The 21260-nt window shown below is 33.1% G+C and overlaps 1 protein-coding gene across 1 annotated transcript; it reads left to right on the top strand.

Annotated features, from left to right (window-relative positions):
* Positions 1-10906: 10906 nt before the first annotated feature.
* On the top strand, positions 10907-11272 carry LOC127095665 (zinc finger protein GIS2-like). Its single transcript, XM_051034320.1, has one exon. The coding sequence runs from the start codon at positions 10907-10909 to the stop codon at positions 11270-11272; it is 366 nt and encodes a 121-aa protein (XP_050890277.1).
* The last annotated feature ends 9988 nt before the right edge of the window (positions 11273-21260 follow it).

Raw genomic sequence — 21260 nt, 5'->3', positions numbered from 1 at the left:
AAGAGGACAACATTACTTGGACTTTAGAAGTGTGTCGGACAATGCTGAAGGACAAAGAAAACACACAGAATGTCATTGCCATCGATCGTGATACCACATTGATGAATTCAATTACAAAGAATTTTCCTATATCATATGCATTACTTTGTAGGTATTACATCACGAAGAATGTGAGAAGTATACTTAAGCTTGCAGTAGGGACCAATCAAATAAAGGGTGAAGAGAGGAAAATGGTTAAAGCTAGTGTGATACTGGAAAGAATAATGTATGTCTAAAATGTTATAATAAAATCTTATATGGAATAGTTATATGTTGAATATGTTAGAGTTTTTATAAAGGTGTGCGAGAAATATCCAGATTTCTTGAAATATGTTGAAAGTATAATTTTAGACTTGGTGAAGGAAAAAATTGTTTGTGTTTGGACCGATCAGGTTAGACACTTTGGAAAAACAACAATTAACCGAGTTGTATATGCCCATGCTACATTGAATAATTGGTTGGGAAATAGGAAATGTAATTTGTGTAGAGATTGAGACTCTATGAACCAAATGATCTACAATCAGCATAATAAGATACATTCATCATTTGGTCGCACCATTACAATGTTGGAACATAGATACAGAGAAAATAATATCTATTCACAGTTGGTGGGAATATATTTTGAGTAGGATTGAATTTTATTTTTCAAAAATCCAAACGAGTTGAGAAAGTAGGTTTAGATAGCTCAAAGTATGGTTGTATAATTAGGAAAACATAGGGCTACCACATGCTTGTTTAATTTCAAAGAAAATGAACCTTAATAGCCCAATACGAATGGATGAGGTTTACACACACAAGAAAAGGCTTCACTTTGATGATGATGGTGTGATGAAGGACGGTAAATCAAATATATCTATCTTGACTAAATGTGAAGTGATTTAAGAGAGATTTTTGAAAGTCGATGACAACATGAAACTCCACATCAAAGAGAAACTGAAGAAGATTGTCTATCCAGAAACCACAGATTTGAAACAACCTTTGCAACCAGTAAAAATAAAGGGTGATCTTAAGAAGGCCAAACTAACACTGAGTGACAACTCAACGATGTTGTCTCCTTCTTATTTTGAACATGTTGGCACACTTTGTTTTCCAGATTCTCTAACATCAAAATCTCAAAAGAGTCTTTTCAAAGGTGCTCGCATAAGAAAACCATCTTCTTCACCAGTTTTACCAAACATCAAATACATCAAAGAGATTCCAATTTTTATGCACAAATACATTAAACAAATTGTAAATGTTAAGGGTGACAATAATTGCGGTTATTCAGCTGTTTATGATTTTCTATGTATAAGGGAGGAGAATCATACACTTGTCCTCCTATAACTTATCAAAGAGTTGAAGACGTATGAATAATCATACACAACACTATATGGAAAAAAGAACATTTCGATGCAATTCATAAATCTCGTATTCCTTGTGTTAGTAGTCCGACACCGGAGGAAAAATGGACGTGATTCCTAGAAATGAGTCATCTTATAGCAAGTTCATATAATAGGGTGTATATTGATCTGACAAGATACATTTTCTTAGAAAAAATGTATCCACTTCGGAGTTCCGCACCTCAAAATCCAACTAATCGAATTATGTGTATTGGGTGACTTTCTAAATCATTGTATTTTGTTCATGTTTATTTGAAAGTGGGATGCCTTATACCACTAACATCACCAGAGTGGATAACTCATTCAACAAAGGAAGTGAATACTTGGTCAGGTCATTTTTTGGATAGAATGCAAGAATTCATTAAGTTGAGTGAGATTGGAAGAAAATCAAATAAACAAAAGTCAAAGACAGAACCACCCATAAATATCGATTTGGGTGGTGACACTTTTGATCCATTTTAGTTTTTATATAACAATGTATTTAGGCGATGACATATATTTTGTATGTAATGTTAGATTAATATTAATGATGTAAACTTGATACATTAAAATGTATATTTCAGTTTCCTAAAATTTTCAACTTTTTTGTCCTTCATAACAGGTCTAGTTTCTATAACAAGTGTTGTGTGAATAGTTAAGGGTGAATCCGAAAGTACAATTTCGAATGCACACCAATTTAAAAAAAATCTAACAAGGGTTTATTCAGAAATGCATATTATTTAAAAAATGATAGCATGGGTTAATTCAAATATACATTTTTGGACTAACCCTAATTTTAATAAAATGAAACTCGGTGTATCTGAAAATACATCTCCATAATAGCCTTTGAGACATGATTGGATTTCTAAGCCCATATTGATCTAAAACTTGTATAAATATAAGTGCCACCATACTTGTTAGCACGAACACAAATAACACACACAAAATGTCTCAATATGCATATCTTACTTTTGTCTACTTCAACGAAGAGAGCCCCCCTCTTTAATTAGGTTCACAGAGACCACTTGTATCTAAAATCAATACTAGAGAACTTGTATCCAGAAAATCGAAGAGTTATGAAGCTCTATTATCGTTCACCCTCAATTGATAATGAAGGAAAGATATATTTCAACAAGTTTGAGTTGAAGATGAATGCAAATTTAACTATTATGTGGAGTATATTTCGCCATTATAAAATAAAAGGTTTGATCGAGGTGGATATGAAGATTGAGAGATCGACTAGAGATATTTTGAAGATGTTGAAATGTCATACTTGATGATGAAATGTATTGTTAGATTTAGTTAACAATTCTATATGTAATGTTTCATTTTCAATGTATGTCATAACAATGATTGATGTTAATTTATGTTATATTTTTTTCATTGGTTCCATTTGATTTCATGTGTGTTTTAAGCATTCTAGTTCATTTTTATGCATTTTTGTCTCTTATGTTTGTTTCCAGGTAAAAAGTGGTCAATGGAGAGAATTAGGACGAAAAAGATCAAAGATAACATAAAAGGAGTGTTTCCAGTACAAATTTCCCGAGTCCAACATGGACAAGTCGTGTCTCATGACACTTGTTGTGTTCTCCCATTGGAGGCATGCCAATTGAAGGAGCCAAAGGCTGACACGACCAGCCCGCATCGCTTGACATGACCTGTGTCAGACCTCAGGCAGTTACAAAACTTTTAGATTTTGGATGGCTTTTTGGACCTTTTGAATTTTGTAAGTCTCATTTTCTTTATGGTTAGTGTTAAGTTTCCATTAAGCACGAAATTAGTGTAAGTAGTTAGTGACTTAGGTCTTGAATTAATATAAATAGGGGCCTAAGGATCCATCTTTAGCATCATCTTTTTACTATACCACTCTAAACAATTGTTATTCTTGGTTCTTAACTCAAGTTATTAGCAATCTTTTGTAATTTCCAGCACTCTTAGTATAATCTTGCATTCATCTTCATCTTTAGTTTGTTATTGCTTTATTTATATCCCCTTTACTTATTTTTCATATAATGTTCTTAAATTTATTTATAGTTGTTATTCATCTCACCATGAGTGAGTAGATCTTTAGGGACATGGGGTTATGAGAGTTCTTCTCATGACAAATCCCTACTAAGTTATTTATTTGTAATTGTGAGAAGTTTAAGTTACTTTATTTTAGAATTCGAATACCAATCCATATTTATATCGATTACGAAAGAGAAGTCAACACATATGTCAATCTTGTATCGAAAGATATGATTTGACATCCGAGCGCGATAATTAAAGTTTAGGTTAAATTTCTTTATCTTTGAGAAATCAACGTTCACTTTATATATCACTTAAAGTCTCAGAAAACATCATTCAAACATAAGATAACCTATATCCAAAGCTAAAAGAGGTAGATACTTCTTATATATTTTTAAAATTATGTTTTTCAAAAGTTAACACAGTGGTAATCGATTACCATCTATATGTAATCGATTATCTGATGTTCAAAGTGTTTTCAAACACACAAATAAGGAGATAATCAATTACCATATAACAATAATTGATTACATGTCCGCAAATGGCAACATTTTCAAATAGAGGCAACCAATAATCGATTACCACGAGGGAGTAATAGATTACCACTTCATGGGACACGATTTTTCATGAACCATTGTTATGTTTAAGCTTTGTAATATATCATAATACATTTCCAAAGTGGTATATTGTTTCATGGTGCCTTCTATGTTTGTATAAATATTGATTTATCATTTTGAAACAAATTAACAACTTCTAAAACAAATTTATATAATCAACATATCACTTTGAAGTGATCTTCATGTGACATCATATCTATTACATTACATTGACTTTTGAACATACAAGTAGTCATAATTGAAAAATGAGCAAACAATGATGATATTCTCGGTAGAAGTCAAGAAAAGTCACTCGATAATCAACATGAGATTAGAAATTGTGACACCAACTTTCATTTTAAGGTCATTATTATAAGTAACAAAAAATATATTTTAGATTTATTGGATAAATGATGTATCTAATTATTATTATATATCAGCTACATCAATTATATAACAAATCTTTTTTTTATAACAGTGATCAGATAATGAAACTTACAACCATTTATAAAAACATATGCGATGGCAACTTAAATTTTATAAGACACCTCAGAACTCAAAAAGGAACGCAATAGTAAAAAAATGAATATTCCATTAATTTTAAACATCCATACTCGAATGAACAAATGGTTAATTGGTAAAAATTATGCAATCACTTTCTCTAAAAAAAATTAAGTTGGCCAAAATCAAACTACAAAGTAAAATCATCCCCTGGTTATCCTTGCCCTCGTATTGTTGACTCGGGGGATACTGTAATGAGCCCAAACACAATTCATCCTAAACCCAATCTAGAACATATTCAAATCACAATTTCTCATAATCATCTTCTCGATTTTATTCAAATCACAGTTTTTTTCTTACAAATTTAAGATATGACATACAAGTGCGAAAATTTCTTCCCAAAAAATATTGATAATAATTTAAGAAAGGTCTGACTTTATGGCAGAATAAAAAAAGAACACTTTATTAAGATCTGATTAGCAAAATATGCCCATTATGGACAAGTGGGAGGGAACTAGTTTAGATGTCTATTAAGACCAATAATCCTAACCCAAAGTGGGAATGTATGAATATTTTGAAGTCCATCATAGAGATCTTTAATAACCCTTTTGGGAATTTGTCTCAATCTCTGTCCTACTTCTTGTACCCTAAACAAAAGTATGTTTCCCACCCAGTCATGTTATGCCTACACCCACTTTCAAGCTCTATCTTTTATTGTGTCAAGTTGTGAAAAAGAATCCCCGACAAAATCGTAGTCAAACTAATTTAATATTGGCCTTTCTTTTATTATTTTACTAATTAGTCCATTTTACAATAATATTTAGCTTTCGGCCATAGACATAGGCCTGCTTTATTTTTACTCTGTCCAATTTAAAATTAATATTGTTTAAATTTTTTTTATATAAAATGCAATAAAGGTGTTAAAAAATGACATATTTATTAAACTAAATTATTAGTTATTTGTAAGTTTTACATAATCATAGGTGCAACGTGAATATAATACCTTATGAATAGTGTATACAATTTGAAGGTATAATTAAAAAAAATTTCTAAAAAAATATATTCATTTCAATTTTTTTTCTTGAGTGACATTTTTTTTGAAATGGACAAAATACTTAAATATATTTTTATTATTTATTTGAATATAAATTAAGATATAAAAGATACATTGATCTTAAAAGAGACTTCGGTTGAGAACCTCTGAATGATTAAAGTTATTTTTATAGGTTTTGAGTTTGCTTGAATTTTGTGGGTAAATTTTGTAAAATGTTGTGTTATAGGGTCCATGTTACCTAAACTGGGCAATGGCATAAGATATTCTCTCCGGTAGATGAAAACAACTCCCGTTTAAGTATACTGGCTTGTTGGTAGGAGCTAGCCATCGTTTAGAGTCCACTTGAAAGTCTCTTATCAGGCTTATCTCTTGTAGGCTTCACTCTTGGAGTAAAAACTTTGTCAATTTGGGAGGTTGAGTAGTTCTCACCAACTCGTTTATTAACCAGATTAATATTTTTTATATGTCTTTAAGGGGATCAAATGGTTTGGGCAAAATTTCTAGGGCTTGATGGTTAGATGTTTGTAAGCCTAAAAATAAAAGAGGTATTCCATAGGTCAATCTTGTTTCACCGAGGAAATAGAGGTGGAAAGTGTTTTAAGGTAATGGATGATCTATGATTGGACATTCTTATTGCTGAGGTATGAGTCTCATGTGGTTTCTTCCTATTATGTGAGAAGGATTACATGGCTCAATTTGGTCTCAACCTTGTGGGAGGATGTCACACTCTTTGGCACTTCTCAAGAGAATACAATTATTTGGTCCATAAATGGCTTGTCTAAGAAGGTTGGTAATGAAGTCCTCACCTCTCTTTTAGGATGATTGTTTGGATAGGCCCTACACCTCTCTAGGTCCATTTTCCAAGGATTTTTTAGATTTTGGTTCAAAGAATTCTTAGGTGGGTGAGATGGGTAGGCTAGAAAGGGGAATATATGTTTGGAATCTAAGATGTAGAAGAGAATATTTTAGAGAGTTTGAGCTTGAGAGCAATATTGTCTTTGTTAGTCACATATCTAGTTTTTCTTACGAGGTGGATTGTTGGATTTGTTGTCCTAGTGGGGACGAAAAGTTTTTGGATTTGTTGTCCAAGAGTTCGACATGGTGTCTCTTCATACTCGGTCTTAATAACTCGACCTCAGAAATTCTGTGATGTATAATATGATTTATGTTTTCTTTTATTTAATACTCAAGTTTTTACCCATTATTATTTATTTTAAATGTTTATGCAGTGGTCATTAGCGATTAATAATTATTTGTCCCAAGAAAAATCATGTTACACTTACTTTTGAAAGAAATTCTTAGCACGTAAGTGATATTATTTGTAATACTAAAATGTTAGTTTTATTCTTGAATAACTTTTATTTAGTTTAATTTTTTTTCAACATGTAAAGCTATGGAGGGATAAAATCTTATTTGTTGTAATTAAAGAAATAAAATATTAAAATTCATTTTCTCAAAAGTAAGTGGTCTTATTTATGATATTCTTTAAGTTTTCTCTTATGTATTACTTTTATTTTGTGTGTATTAACCAAAACATAAAATTGTTTATAGACACGGCGACGACGAAACTGATATGCTTGTGGATAATATATTATAAAACATATGTTGGATAATTCTCTAGAGAGAGATTAGATATTCATGAGATAAGGTAATCACTTTATCCATATGCAAGAAATTTATTTGTTAGTTAAGTATATGTTGTTGTTGAGCTAGTAAAATGTTTATATTTATGTTGTTATTGTTGTGGAGATTGAAATTTAAATATTATTGTTGTTGTGTTCTCCTAATCTAAATTTTGTTCAAATTATAGGTGTTTAATGATGAAACATCATTCACATAAGAAGATATAAATGATATTCGTTCACGTTGGGTCGATGACTTCCTACATTACTTATAATCTAAACTAATTTCTCATGGGCTGTTCCAGATAATTTAGATTAGTATGATGTAAATGTATGCGTGCAATTTTGGGTTGGTTGTAAGTAATGTATGTGCTGTCTTGTTGACAACATGTATATTATGTCACAAAATATGTGTATAGATTTCTGTCCTAAAATGGTATATGTGTTGCCTGTCTGGTTTGCTGCTTGTTGAAAACATGTCACAACATGTGAATATAACCTTTGTCACAAATTACGTATAAGTACAAGTCTAAATGAAAATTATGTGATATTAATTTTTTTTATAACTTTTCACCTTAGATATTAAAAGAAACTGAGAGATAAAGTTGCACGCGCTTTGAAAATACAAAAATGCAGTTGTTGAAACTCAATCTTATGATAATAAATTTTTCTCACGGTTGGTATGCCAACCAAACAAAAATGTGGCGCATTTTCCATGACACCCGTCTTTACCTCGGCCAGCAACCGAGATAAAACCCTTTAACCAACCGAGGTAAAATGACTTATTCGTAGTAGTGATGATTGAAGAGATTCCTATAAACATGAAAGTTATATCATAAGTTTTCAACCTGATTTTGGACATGTGAAAATACTTGGAGTGATTTAGCTTCAATTGAAGAATCCTTTTATTACGGTGGAGTATGATAGTTTTGAACTATGATTGTTAGTGAATACATTATAAAAATCCTTAGAGTGATATAGCTTCAAGTGAATACTTTATTTATGGTGGAAGATGATAGTTATTTTGAACTATAATTGTTGGTGAAGACAATAAAAATTGATGTTATTTTCAATCTAGATATAAATCGTTGGTGTTGGTTTAAATTGTGCATGTTGAAAAATTCCACATTGTTTAGTTTTATAAAAGAAGAGGAAATTAATGTTATATAGAGGATTCAATTACTCCATTACAAAATACATCAGTCAAAAACTTTTAAAACTTGTATTTAACTTTTCTTTATTTTCTTATACTCTTGTCTTGTGTTTAAGTATTATGAAATATAAATAAATATTTATTTTAAGAGGCATGAATATACTAAGAGTTGGGGGTGGTTGAGAATAAATGATGCATTGTAATATTTTTATATAATATTATTCTTTATTTGTTATTTGACTACAATCATATATATATATATATATATATATATATATATATATATATATATATATATATATATATATATATATATATATATATATATATATATATATATATATATATATATATATATATATATATATATATATATATATATATATTTTAATTTCTACCTTATATCTTTGTAATGTGAATGTGCTATTTTATTTTTTTAAGACAATTTTTACAACATATTGATGTATTAATTTATCAATAATGAGATAAAATGAATGCAAGTAATTTGTTAATTTTTATGCGCCAAACAACAAAATGTTAAAAATCCAAAGGAAAAACTACATTTTTGTTACCCGAAATATATTAAAGGAACAAAAATTACTAATAGTATCTACACAAGAGTTCTACGGAAGAAACCATGGTTATTGAACCAACAAAATCTTCAACTTGTCAATATACTACTCGGATTTATAAATAAAAATCTTGAAGATCATAATATATTCTCTCATAATAAGTAGTTAAATATCCACACAAGTGAGGACAAGATACTCATAACTCATAAGTATGTTTTTTCGATTGTCTACATCTCAATATTATAAACATTCATCACTACACGTAAGCTCAAATTTTCTAGTGTTAATGTAAGGGTATATATCAATGTCAATAACATGACCACAACACCATGTTCCTCGACAGTGATTTCACGTAGAGAAGTACAGTCGGGTGGATAATTTTTGTGTTAGCCCTAATAAGCTTATCTCTAATAAGCAATAGAATTGAATTAAACAAGAGGACAAGGGATCCTCAAACCCAAAGTTACAACTATCCGGATTACAACACCACCCAAATCAAACACAATCCTTGCTATCTTTTTTAACCGAAGAAACACAAAATTAGTTAAGTTGGTAGTTAACTAGTTAGTACTACTCTCACAATTCTAGTTTAGATAGTTTTCTTCTATTCTAAGTAACTAGCATGTAACTCATCTTATATACAAACTACACACTCATCTCAATCAATAAATGAGAGTTTATCAAATTTTCTCATCTTCCACATGTTAACTTTTATATCATAATTTGGTATCATTCGCTCTCGATCCAATCTATCTTCTTTCTTGATTTTTTTATGATTCATTCTCATTTTTCTCTGTGATTTGTACCTGCAAATCTCTACTCTGGTCCAATCCCACCACGTACTGCTCCTGATGCAAATCGAATTACCAATGGTGATGTTGGTTCGATGTATTATGTTCATCATAGTGAAATTCATAACTCTGTCAGCATCACACCTCAATTGGATGGTTCTAACTACATTTCTTGGTCAAGATCCATGCAACGTGCTCTTGGAGCCAAGAACAAGATCAGATTATGTTAATAAGAATTAATCTTAATATTTATTGTAAACTATCTACTTTCCTTTAATAGGTTACATAAATCAGGCAATAGAATATTTGTCATTATAAGTTGTAATTACATGTAATTATTGATATGATTATATATTAGTATGGAATACAATAGAGAAAGGCAGAAAAGTCAATTTACATGACATGGTATCAGTAGGTGTTCGATCAAACCTGTGAAACCTTGTTTTCTTGGTCGCTCTCAAATCTAGTTTGGAAACAATTTCTTCCGACAATAGAAACCTTGTAGCTGCGGGTGATTCTGAGTTTCGGTTGCCGTCTCCCGATTTCATCATTGCGATTTCCGTTGTTGTTCTGCGATTTGGATTCTGCAGATTGATTCTTGTTCGTTTTGTTTTCGGTTGATCGATTCTTGGTCGTTTAGTTTTCGGTTGGTCGATTCTTGTTTGTTTGGTTTTCAGTTGCGGTGGATTCTAGTTCCTTCTGTAGTTGCTGATTGTTGTGCAGTGCTAGCAGATTGTGGCTGGAATCGGCGATCATAGCTTGTTCGATCCGGTTTGTCAACACCGTTTCAATTCGTAGCTTGTTCGGTGATTGCAGTGCTAGCAGATAGTGGTATACTAATATAGGAACCCTGTCATTGTTGCCTTCCTTTTTGAAACGGCGTCGACAAATGTTGCCTTCCTCAAGAAATGTGAAACTATTTGAAGCGTATTTACAAAAAAGACAATGTTGCTAAGCGTTTTCAGTTAGAGCTGGAGATAGCAAATTACAAACAAGGTAATTTATCCATTCAAGAATATTATTCTGGTTTTCTAAATTTGTGGACAAAACACTCTTCTCTTATACATGTCGATGTTCCGAAGAATTCTCTTGCGGCTATTCAAGCGGTCTACAACACAAGTACCCGAGATCAATTTCTCATGAAACTTCGCCCATAATTTGAAGTTGTCAGAGGTGCTTTATTGAATAGGAACCCTGTTCCTTCTTTATATACATGTGTTGGAGAGCTTCTAAGGGAAGAAAAACGTCTTATTACTCAAGGAGCCATGTTCATGAAGCTGTTATTTTTGAGCCTGCGGCGGTTGCATATGCTGCTCAAAGTAAAGGAAAATGCCGTGATATGAGTCAGGTTCAATGTTTCTCTTGCAAACAATTTGGACATATTGCTCGTAACTGCAGCAAGAAGATTTGTAATTATTGCAATCAACAGGGACATATTATCTCTGAGTGTCCCACGCGTCCTCCACGACCAACACAATGTTCGGTGCAAGCATTCCATGCAACTACAAATTATGCAGTTGGTCCTTCCAATGGTAGTGCGTCAAACAACTGTGTTATACAACCTGGATTGATTCAATAAATGGTACTCTATGCTCTTTCGGCATTGGGAATTCAAGGTAAGTCTTCTAATGTTTCTCACCCATGGTTTCTTGATTCCGGTGCATCCAATCCCATGACAGGATCCTCAGAATATTTACACAATCTAAAATCTTATCAAGGTAATCAAAAAATTCAAATAGCTGATGTTAATAACTTATCTATCACTGATGTCGGCGACATAAACTCTGATTTTTGGGATGTGCTTGTATCACCTGGATTTGCTTCCAATTTATTGTCTGTTGGTCAATTGGTAGATAAAAACTATATTGTTAACTTTTCTAGTACTGGTTGTCTTGTGTAGGAGCAGGTGGCGGGGAAGGTGATCGCGAAGGGGCCTAAAGTGGGAAGATTGTTTCCAATACAATTTATTTCTAATCATTTGTCTCTTTCTTGTAATACCGTTTTGAGTTTTTATGAGGATTGGTATAGAAAATTAGGTCATCCAAACTCTGTTGTTTTGTCTCATTTATCTAAAATTGGTTTGTTGGGAAATAAAAATGTTATAACTAATACCTCTGTTTCATGTTCTGTTTGCAAATTAGCTAAAAGTAAAACACTTCCTTTTCCGTCAGGTGCTCATCAAGCTTCCACTTGTTTTGAGATGATTCATAGTGATGTATGGGGAATGTCTCCTGTTGTTTCTCATGCTCACTATAAATATTTTGTCAGATTTATCGATGATTATAGTCGTTTTACTTGGATATATTTTCTCTGTTTTAAATCTGAAGTGTTTTCTATGTTTAAGAAATTTTTGACATATGTTGAAACTCAATTTCAAGCAAGTGTAAAAAAATTTCGCTCTGACTCTGGTGGTGAGTACATGTCTCACGAGTTTCAGGAATGCCTTCAATAAAAAGGTATTTTGTCTCAATGATCTTGTCCCAATACTCCTCAACAAAATGGCATGGCAGAACGTAAGAATCTTCATTTGCTTGATGTAACACGCACCTTACTTCTCCAAGCTTCTGTACCATCCCGATTTTTGGCGGAGGCTCTTTCCACAACTCTCTTCTTGATCAATCGCCTTCCTTCTACGGTTATTGATCTTGATTCTCCTTTCTTTCTTCTTTTTAAAATTCACCCTGATTATAGTGCTTTACATACTTTTGGGTGTGTGTGTTTTGTTCACTTACCTCCATTTGAAAGGCATAAGCTTGGAGCACAATCAGTTCAATATGCATTTATGGGATATAGTAACTCTCATAAGGGATTTGTGTGTTATGATGTCACTAACCATCATTTTCGCATTTCTAGGAATGTGACATTTTTTGATAATCAGTTTATGTATCCCTGTGTTTCTTCTGCCATTAATGATATTTTTACTCTTCCTAAAATTTCTATTATGCCTCAATCTACAGGACGTTATAAACCAGGTCATGTATATGTCAAAAAAACGCAGACAAGAGGTTCCTACACCCCTTCCCGAAGATGAACCGCCACCTAATCCTGTACCAGTTGAACCATGACGTTCTGGTCGAATATCTCGAGCACCAGATAGATATTCACCAGACAAGTATGATTCCTCACATACTTCTCTAACTGCCACACTATCTAGCATATCTATTCCTACTTGCTACTCACAGGCTGTTAAAGATATGTGATGGGTAAAAGCAATGAATGAAGAGCTTCAAGCTCTTCAAGAGAATTTCACATGGGATATTATCTCATGTCCTCCTGATGTCAAACCTATAGGTTGAAAATGGGTGTATTATGTAAAATTGAATTCTGATGGGTCCCTCAACCGTTACAAGGCTCGTTTGGTTGCTTTAGGAAACAAGCAAGAATATGGAATTGATTATGATGAGACATTTGCACCGGTTACCAAAATGACAACTGTTCGCACGATCATCTCTATAGCTGCTTCTAGTGGGTGGTTTATTCATCAAATGGATGTGAAGAATGCTTTTCTTCATGGTGATCTGATAGAAGATATTTATATGACTCCACCTCAAGGCTTATTCTCTTCATCTAAAGGCGTGTGCAAACTCAAACGCTCCTTATATGGTTTGAAACAGGCACCTCGAGCATGGTACGAGAAATTCCGCTCCACTCTACTTGGGTTCTCTTTTACTCAGAGTTAGTATGATTCCTCTTTATTTATTCATAACACATCTGCGGGTATTGTTATGCTTCTTTTATATGTTGATGATATGATTATTATTGGTTCTGATCATGCTTCCATTCAGTGACTTAAGAAACAGTTACATACCTCATTTCACATGAAAGATATGGGTAATCTATATTATTTTCTTAGTCTTGAGGTTCATTCTATGTCCAAGGGAACCTTCCTCCATCAACACAAGTATGCCACAAATTTGATTTCTATGGATGGTCTTGAAGCAACTAATCCAGTGGATACCCCTCTTGAGGTTAATATTAAATATCATTGTGATGATGGTGATCTGTTGTCAGATCCTTTATTGTATCGACAACTTGTGGGCAACCTTAATTACTTAACTATTACTCGTCCTGACATATCTTTTGTTGTTCAACAAGTAAGTCAGTTCATGCGTTCTCCTCAGCATCTTCGTTTGGTAGCAGTTTATCGTATAATTCGTTATTTGAAAGGAACCTCTCATCATGGTCTATTTCCCCCCACTGGAATAGCTTCTATATTGAGTGCTTATAGTGATGCAGATTGGGTCGGGTGTCCGGACACTCGTCGCTCTGTCACTGGTTGGTGCATGTTTCTTGGTTCTTCGTTGATCTCATGGAACTGTAAGAAGCAAGCAAGAGTCTCTAAATCCTCTACTGAATCTGAGTATCACTCAATGTCTGCTGCCTGCTCGGAAATTATTTGGTTACATGGTCCTTTGGCTGAACTTGGATTTCCTCAAACAAAGCCTACATCACTTTATGTCGACAATACAAGTGCCATCCAGATTGTTGCGAATCCTGTCTTTCATGAACGCACCAAACATATCAAAGTCGATTGTCATTCAATCCGTGATTCCTATGATGACCAACTTATAGCACTTTCTCACGTCAGTACTCAGCTTCAGGTTGCAGATATTCTTACCAAAGTTGTTCTGCAACCACACCATCAGTTTCTTGTTAGCAAATTGATGCTTATTGATCAGCCGCATCAATTTGATGGGGGATGTTAATAGGAATTGATCTTAATCTTTATTGTAAATTATCTACTTTCCTATAATAGGTTACATAAATTAGGCAATAAAATATTTGTCATTTTAAGTTGTAATTACCGGTAATTATTGATACGATTATATATAGTATGGAATACAATAGAGAAAGACAGCAACGCCAATTTACATGACACGTTCATCTATGGCTTCATTCTTGTACCAGATTTGCTCGATCTTAATCGTTTTTCATGGGAATGATCCAACTATTTATGCATTCTTGGATTCTAAATTCGGTTAATGATCCAATTGCTCAAACAATCGTGTCCTTGGAAAGTTCTCTTGACGTATCCAATGATCTCAAAGAACATTTTGCTAAAACTGATTGAATTCGTGTCTCAAACTCGCGTGTTGAGATTAAAAATCTCAAGCAAGGTTCTAAATATGTACTTGATCATTTCACTGAGTTGCGTGGATTATGGGAAGAATTGAATTCTCACAAACATATCCCAAGTTGCACCTACATTCATCAATGTAGATGTGAAGCCATGCGTAGTGCAAGTGAATTTCGTCTAGAAGATCAATCATTCAGTTTTTAACAGGTTTGAATATTAAGTTTTCAGTGATTAAGTCTCAAGTGTTGCTAATGGATCCATTACCATCCATAAAAAATCTATTATATGGTAATTCAAGAAGAAAGTAACAACAAGTCTTTACTTTCTAAACCTGATTCTAGTGTTACTCTTGAAGAAGCTAACACTTTGATCAATGCATATGATTCTAGAAAATTTGTTGATCATGGTAAAACTCACAATTCTTTTGGTGGTTCTCATAATTCTAAGAAAGACAACAGAATATGCACTTTCTGTAATAGGTCAGGTCACACCATAGATGTTTGCTATCGCAAACATGGCTTTCCTCAAACATTTTCCAAAAAGCAGACTTCTACTAATGCATCCAATGCATCTCATGGTGATACACAATCTGTTGTTAACAATATGTAACCATGTTGCTAGTATTACTCAAGAACAATATTCTCAATTGATTAGCTTGTTATAACAAACCAATTTGATGCCTTCTACACAAAACTCCAATTCCAATTCTAGTTCCAATCACATTTCCACTCATTTTGGTCATACATCAAATGAGAATTCAGTAAGTCATAAGTGTCAACAGTTTCATGTTGTACTCACATTAAACCTGAATTTTAGATCCTTGACTCAGGTGCTAATGATCATGTATGCTCATCCTACACTGGTTTAGTTCCTATCACAAAATTAAACCAGTTAATGTTTGTTTACCTAATGGTTCTATTGTTGTAGCTAAACATGAAAGCACAATTAGTTCTTCACCATAATTAGTTCTTCACCACAATTATGCCTCAATAATGTCTTACACACTCCTGATTTTTCCGTAAATTTGTTATTAGTTTCTAGATCATGTCACTCCATTCATTGCATTTTTCAATTTTCTGACAATGAATGTGTTATACAGGATGCGAAAACACAGAGGATGATTGGTTTGGCTAGACAATTTGAAGGATTGTACAAACTTGTGATTGATGATGGTTTCCTTGCTGAAGATAAATCTCAGAATCAATCCACCATTCAAAGTATCTCCTTATCCAAATCATATGTATCTAACATTTCTATCAATAATTTTAAAGTGATTCCCAAATAAGCCATATGGGATTTTAGATTGGGACACTTATCTCATGATAAGCTTTCCAAGATGTCTCAAATGCACCCTTAAGTTTTCAATGATAATAAAGCAATTTGTGATGTTTTCCATTTTGCTAGACATAACCATACAGTTTAAGTAATTCTAAAGTTGCACATATATTTGAATTGTTGCATTTTGATATATGAGGTTTTGTATTAATTAATTATACTCATAACCATAAATACTTCCTCACAGTTGTTGATGATTATAATATGTTTATATAGACTATTCTCCTTAAATCAAAATCAGAAGTGTCTAGCCATGTTCAAAAATTCATTACTCTTGTAGAAAATCAGTTTCAAACATGTCCCAAATTTATTAGGTCAGATAATGAACCTGATTTTTTGATACCTCAATTTTATGCTTCAAAAGGTATTGTACATCAAAGACCATGTGTTGAATCTCCCTACAATATGGCAGGTTTGAGAGAAAACATCAACACCTTCTCAATGTAGGAAGAGAATTGCTATACCACTCAAATTTACCTAAGTCTTATTAGTCTTATGTAGTCAACTATGTCTCGCACCTCGAAAAATGCGATCCCTCGTGATGGTCGCGGAAAATTTAGTTCGAACAGACTCACCACCAAACTTTATTTATTCCGATGAAGGAATAGGAAAATATCGATAAAACCTTTGAAAAATAGAATAATGGTCGTCATAACCATATTCTGGTTCGGGAGTCGATTACGCAAGGGGATGGTACTAGCACCCCTCGCGTCCGTTGTACTTAACGGGAACCTTTTAGTCTAATTTGCTATTTGAATGTTAGTTGAATGTTACTTGTTTTATTCGGGTGATTAAAATATAAAAGAGAGATGAATGGTAACCTCAGAAGGGGAAAAAGGGATGTTTTTATTAGTGTGCTCGCCAAAATCTCGCAATCTCGTGCCTACGTATCCTTATGGTGCAATAAGGAAGTCAAAGCATTCATATTTCGGGAAACTACGGTTGGTTGATGTTTTTTAATGAACGACTGTGTAGATCACATTCTAAAGGCTAAACATTGGCTTGTCCACTCTCGGCGGAGGCTTAAGCAATAGTTTGTTATGTGCACTAGAAAGGATTAAACAGTGTTCTTTTTGAAAAGATTTTTGGTCACGCGGGGGTGACAAGTTGAATTAATATGTTTGATGTTTTGTTTGATTGGTTTTGATCGCACGGGGGCGAAAAATTAGGTTTGATGTGTTAAGATATTTTTTGAAGAACAACAAAAGATTGAGCAATGTGGTGCATACTGATCGTTCGATTCTTTTGAGGAATAACAAGGCGAACGCCTCCTATTTCCTTTTTCGGTTTTTATTATTGAAAGTTTGTATGCGGAAATAGAATATGCAGGGTAGTGAGGCGCGCGCCTCCCACTTGCTTATTCAAAGAATAATGCGGCGAGCGCCACTCATTCGTTTATACAAGTTTATTTGAAGTATGTTTTAATTGGAAATCGATAATCTGAGCAATATGGCGAGCGCCAATTATTCGAATGATCAAGAGATGGTGAGGCGAACGCCTCCCATATTTTCCATCCGAAGTTTAGTTATAAAAATAAGATCTTTAGGTATTATAATTGGTTTGAAAAAAATAACTTAAGTTTGTAAGATTGCGACTTTAATCAGAAATCAATAATTTGAGCAATATGGCGAGCGCCAATCATTCAATTATTCGAGAGATGGTGAGGCGAACACCTCCTATCCTTTTATTATCTGAAATTTAGAATTAAAAGGGTTTAGAATTCGTATTAATTTGAAAGAAATGATTTGAGTATTGTGGTTGAAGCTTTAATCGTGTGACAAGAATTCGAGTAATATGGCGTGTGTCAATCATTCGAATACTTAAGAAATAGTGAAGCGAACGCTTCCTATATCCTTTTCATCCCAAGTTTACGTTAAAAGAGAAAATTCTTTAGAAGTTAAATTGTTTAGAAAAAAAGATTTGAACTTGCATGGTTATGACTTAATCGGGTTTGAAATGAATCACTTGGCGTTGGACCAAGATTTCCGCTTATGTGCAAGATTGAATGGGTTTCGGTTTAGAAATGATGCGAAATGTTGATAGTGAAAGAAATCGATCAATGTATAATTACCGAAGTTAATTAATTAAGATTCGATTGAATCGATTAATTAAATTAATTAGGATTAATTATCAAAATTATTTAGTTAAAATTAAATAACCAAGTTAATCAAAATTAATTAACCAATTGGACAAAACTTAATTAATTAACTTGTTATAATTAAAAGAGAAAGAATAAAGTGATGTTGGTTTATTCAATTGGACCGTTGTGCTCAAACCGGTTTGTGCAAAATGACAACATAACTAATGTCATTTGCAAGATCCAAACACGGCAAAAATATTATATTAATTTATTGGAACTATGGCGGCATAACAGCATGGAGTTGCCGAATCCGTGAAAATAAATCAGATTCATCGTAATGAACTTAAACGGCATCAGCATATTATGATATTTAAATCATTTGTTAATTATTTACAACACATTTGGAGACGTAAAAATGGCTAGTGAGTCCAACATTCATAGCAAAAGCTCAATACTTAATCTAAATCTACTTTTGATAATATATCAAAATGCATTAAAGGTAATAAACAAGTAAAGAATGAATTTGACTTTTCCAAACCGAAAAGGCCAATTAATGAAGGCCATGCGGTAACATTTTTTTTTAAAAGAAGATCAAAACAAAAAAACCAAAAGAAATTTGGATTTCTCTTCACCATTCTCACATCCTGCACCTTTTCACACTTTCATAAAAGTCCAAGGGATGAGAAAGAAACTTCTCGTTCTCCATGCGAACATAAGTAACAATCCACAAAACACCCAAACTTAGATTTACAGTATTGTACTGCTATCGCTAATACAGAATCTGATGCAAAACCGCATAATTAAACCGTAATCAATAATAAGGAACAACATTCTAACTTATCATAAAACTTTAAATCTTCAATTAACATTAGCATAACAAATCTGAAGTGTTCATCATTGGTGTAACTGTTCTTCCTTTTTATTTCATAAACAACCCACACCCACATGAACAATCACAAACCCAAAATTGAATTCATCTCAACCAAGGTTTAAGCTATGCTCAAGATTCAATCATAAACAGACTTAATATGAAATAAAAACTTTGACAATATTAAATCTCAGATAGAAAAGTTACTAATTAGAAAAGCGACGTACACTTAAACAAATTCCTCCTGTATTGCTGCAAGATTATTGAGACGGGTCAGGAAATGAACGCAATTGGATTTAAGCGGTGGATGCGGTGCTAGAGGGAGATGAATGGAGTACCGAAAGTTAAAGATGTGGTGAGGGTGAGGGGTTTTAATCGGTGGTGGTGGTGTAGTCTTGAAGTGGCGGCGGGTTTCATCGAAAAAACAGAATCACGACGGAGGGTGATGTTGAGACGGCGGACGACGAAGGTTGTTGGTGTGGTTCACGGCAGTTGACGGTGTGGGTTAGGTTGTGGCGATGAACAACGACGAATATGGTGGTGCTGTTGACGGAAATGGCGATCGGCGATTGGTGGTAAGGAGTCGTGGATCTCGTCTTATTTTTTTGGAAAGAAGAGAATGATCTTCTCTTATTTTTCTTTTTTGCTTTCTGTTTCCACCGAGAGAGAGAATCTGAGAGAGGAGAGGATCCTTTTGACCATTAGAGTGGAGATGAAAAGAAAATCCCGCTCGCCAGAGTCACCGTGAGATCGTTCCTCTTCTTATTGGAAAGGAACCCCGTCAAGAGATTTTCTCGTGGGATCCGCGGATTGAAGAGAGGGTTTTAAGATTTTTATATTTTTTTAATAAAAAAAAGAATCATATTATTATTAATTTGAGGGGAATCAATATGTACATCAATTGCAAATTTAGACTTTTGATTAATTTAAATTAATGGTTAAGACTGAATCAAAGAAACCCAAATACCTTCAAAATGTCTACAATGTCCTTCTAGATGATTTAATTGGTCTAAAGTAATTTAAATCAATAAAATCCACAACCTTTTAAATAAACACGATAAAATTAAGGTAAGAACATTGGAAATTCTATTTATCTTTCTGACTATTTTGGCGAAAGAATAAAATTAAAGCGACTAAAGATGAATAAAAGTCGAACGAAAATTTGCTCGAAAAATTAAATCGGACGCACTAAAATCATCAGCACAAAATATACTTATTGAAAAAATACAACGTTTCTTTTAATTTTGAAATAAATTTTCACCGGTTAAAAGGCTCAAACGGATTAAAATGCAGCTGTATAAGTCGCAGAAAAAAGCAACGAGCATACCAGATTAAGCTACGCGAACCATAGATTAATAATACTGGTGTCTACAAGTTTAATTTCGAAACTTTTTACCCGCTGATTCTGCACACCTTTGAGAAATGATTCAACTAATTTGTCTGTATTTTCAATAATTTATTCCGATTGATATTTTAGGTATTATTCATGATGAAATGCATGTCATGCTGTACATATGATGCAATTTAGAAATGAAATCAAATTTATGAAAAACTTAAAAAATGTCTGGACAAAATTGGGGTATGACAGTTGCCCCTATTTAATTAACTTGAACTGGAAGGTAAGAATGACAACGGTCTTCATACCTTCATGGTGGAAGGTAATTAAATACAAAAAGAACTAAATTTTGTCCTTTTGAAATATAATGGAGAAATGTGTAACGGTAAATTCATGATCAGCAAGCTATGGATAAGCAAGACATCAAATAACAAGAGTCGCCACCGCGCTTTTATTGTTTCCAAGGGAAAATGGAAAAAGTACGAACAAAACCCAAAAGTATTAAGTTTTCAAATCAAAACTAATAAAATGTCAGAGATTATAGGTAAGGGGATTGGTTACACAGAGGGAAAGTGTTAGCATCCAAAGTGTCCTAGGTACTCCTAGGGAGCCCTTTTTTGTGTGCATATGTATTTTGTACAAAGTGATGTTTACAAAAAAATAGAATGGGGGGATGAGAAAAGAATTCATTAATTATATTTTTGTGTTTGACAAGACCTTCGGACTTGTGCCTACGTACCAACATAAAAATGAGGGATCAAAACCTCGTAGTTCGGGATACAAATTTCAATGTGGGTGCGTTGCTTTTAACAAAAATAAAGTTTGAAAGGCACAAAGGCCTAAAAATGGTTTGAATGAGTTAGTTCTTTTT

This window comes from Lathyrus oleraceus, chromosome 6, assembly GCF_024323335.1.
Source record: "Lathyrus oleraceus cultivar Zhongwan6 chromosome 6, CAAS_Psat_ZW6_1.0, whole genome shotgun sequence".
Classification (NCBI taxonomy): domain Eukaryota; kingdom Viridiplantae; phylum Streptophyta; class Magnoliopsida; order Fabales; family Fabaceae; genus Lathyrus; species Lathyrus oleraceus.
The sequence above is the reverse complement of the archived record's forward strand: the minus strand, read 5'-3'. Positions and strand labels throughout refer to the sequence as shown.

Coding starts and splice junctions, on each gene's coding strand:
- LOC127095665 (XM_051034320.1), top strand. CDS start 10,907: ATGTGTTGGAGAGCTTCTAAGGGAAGAAAAACGTCTTATTACTCAAGG.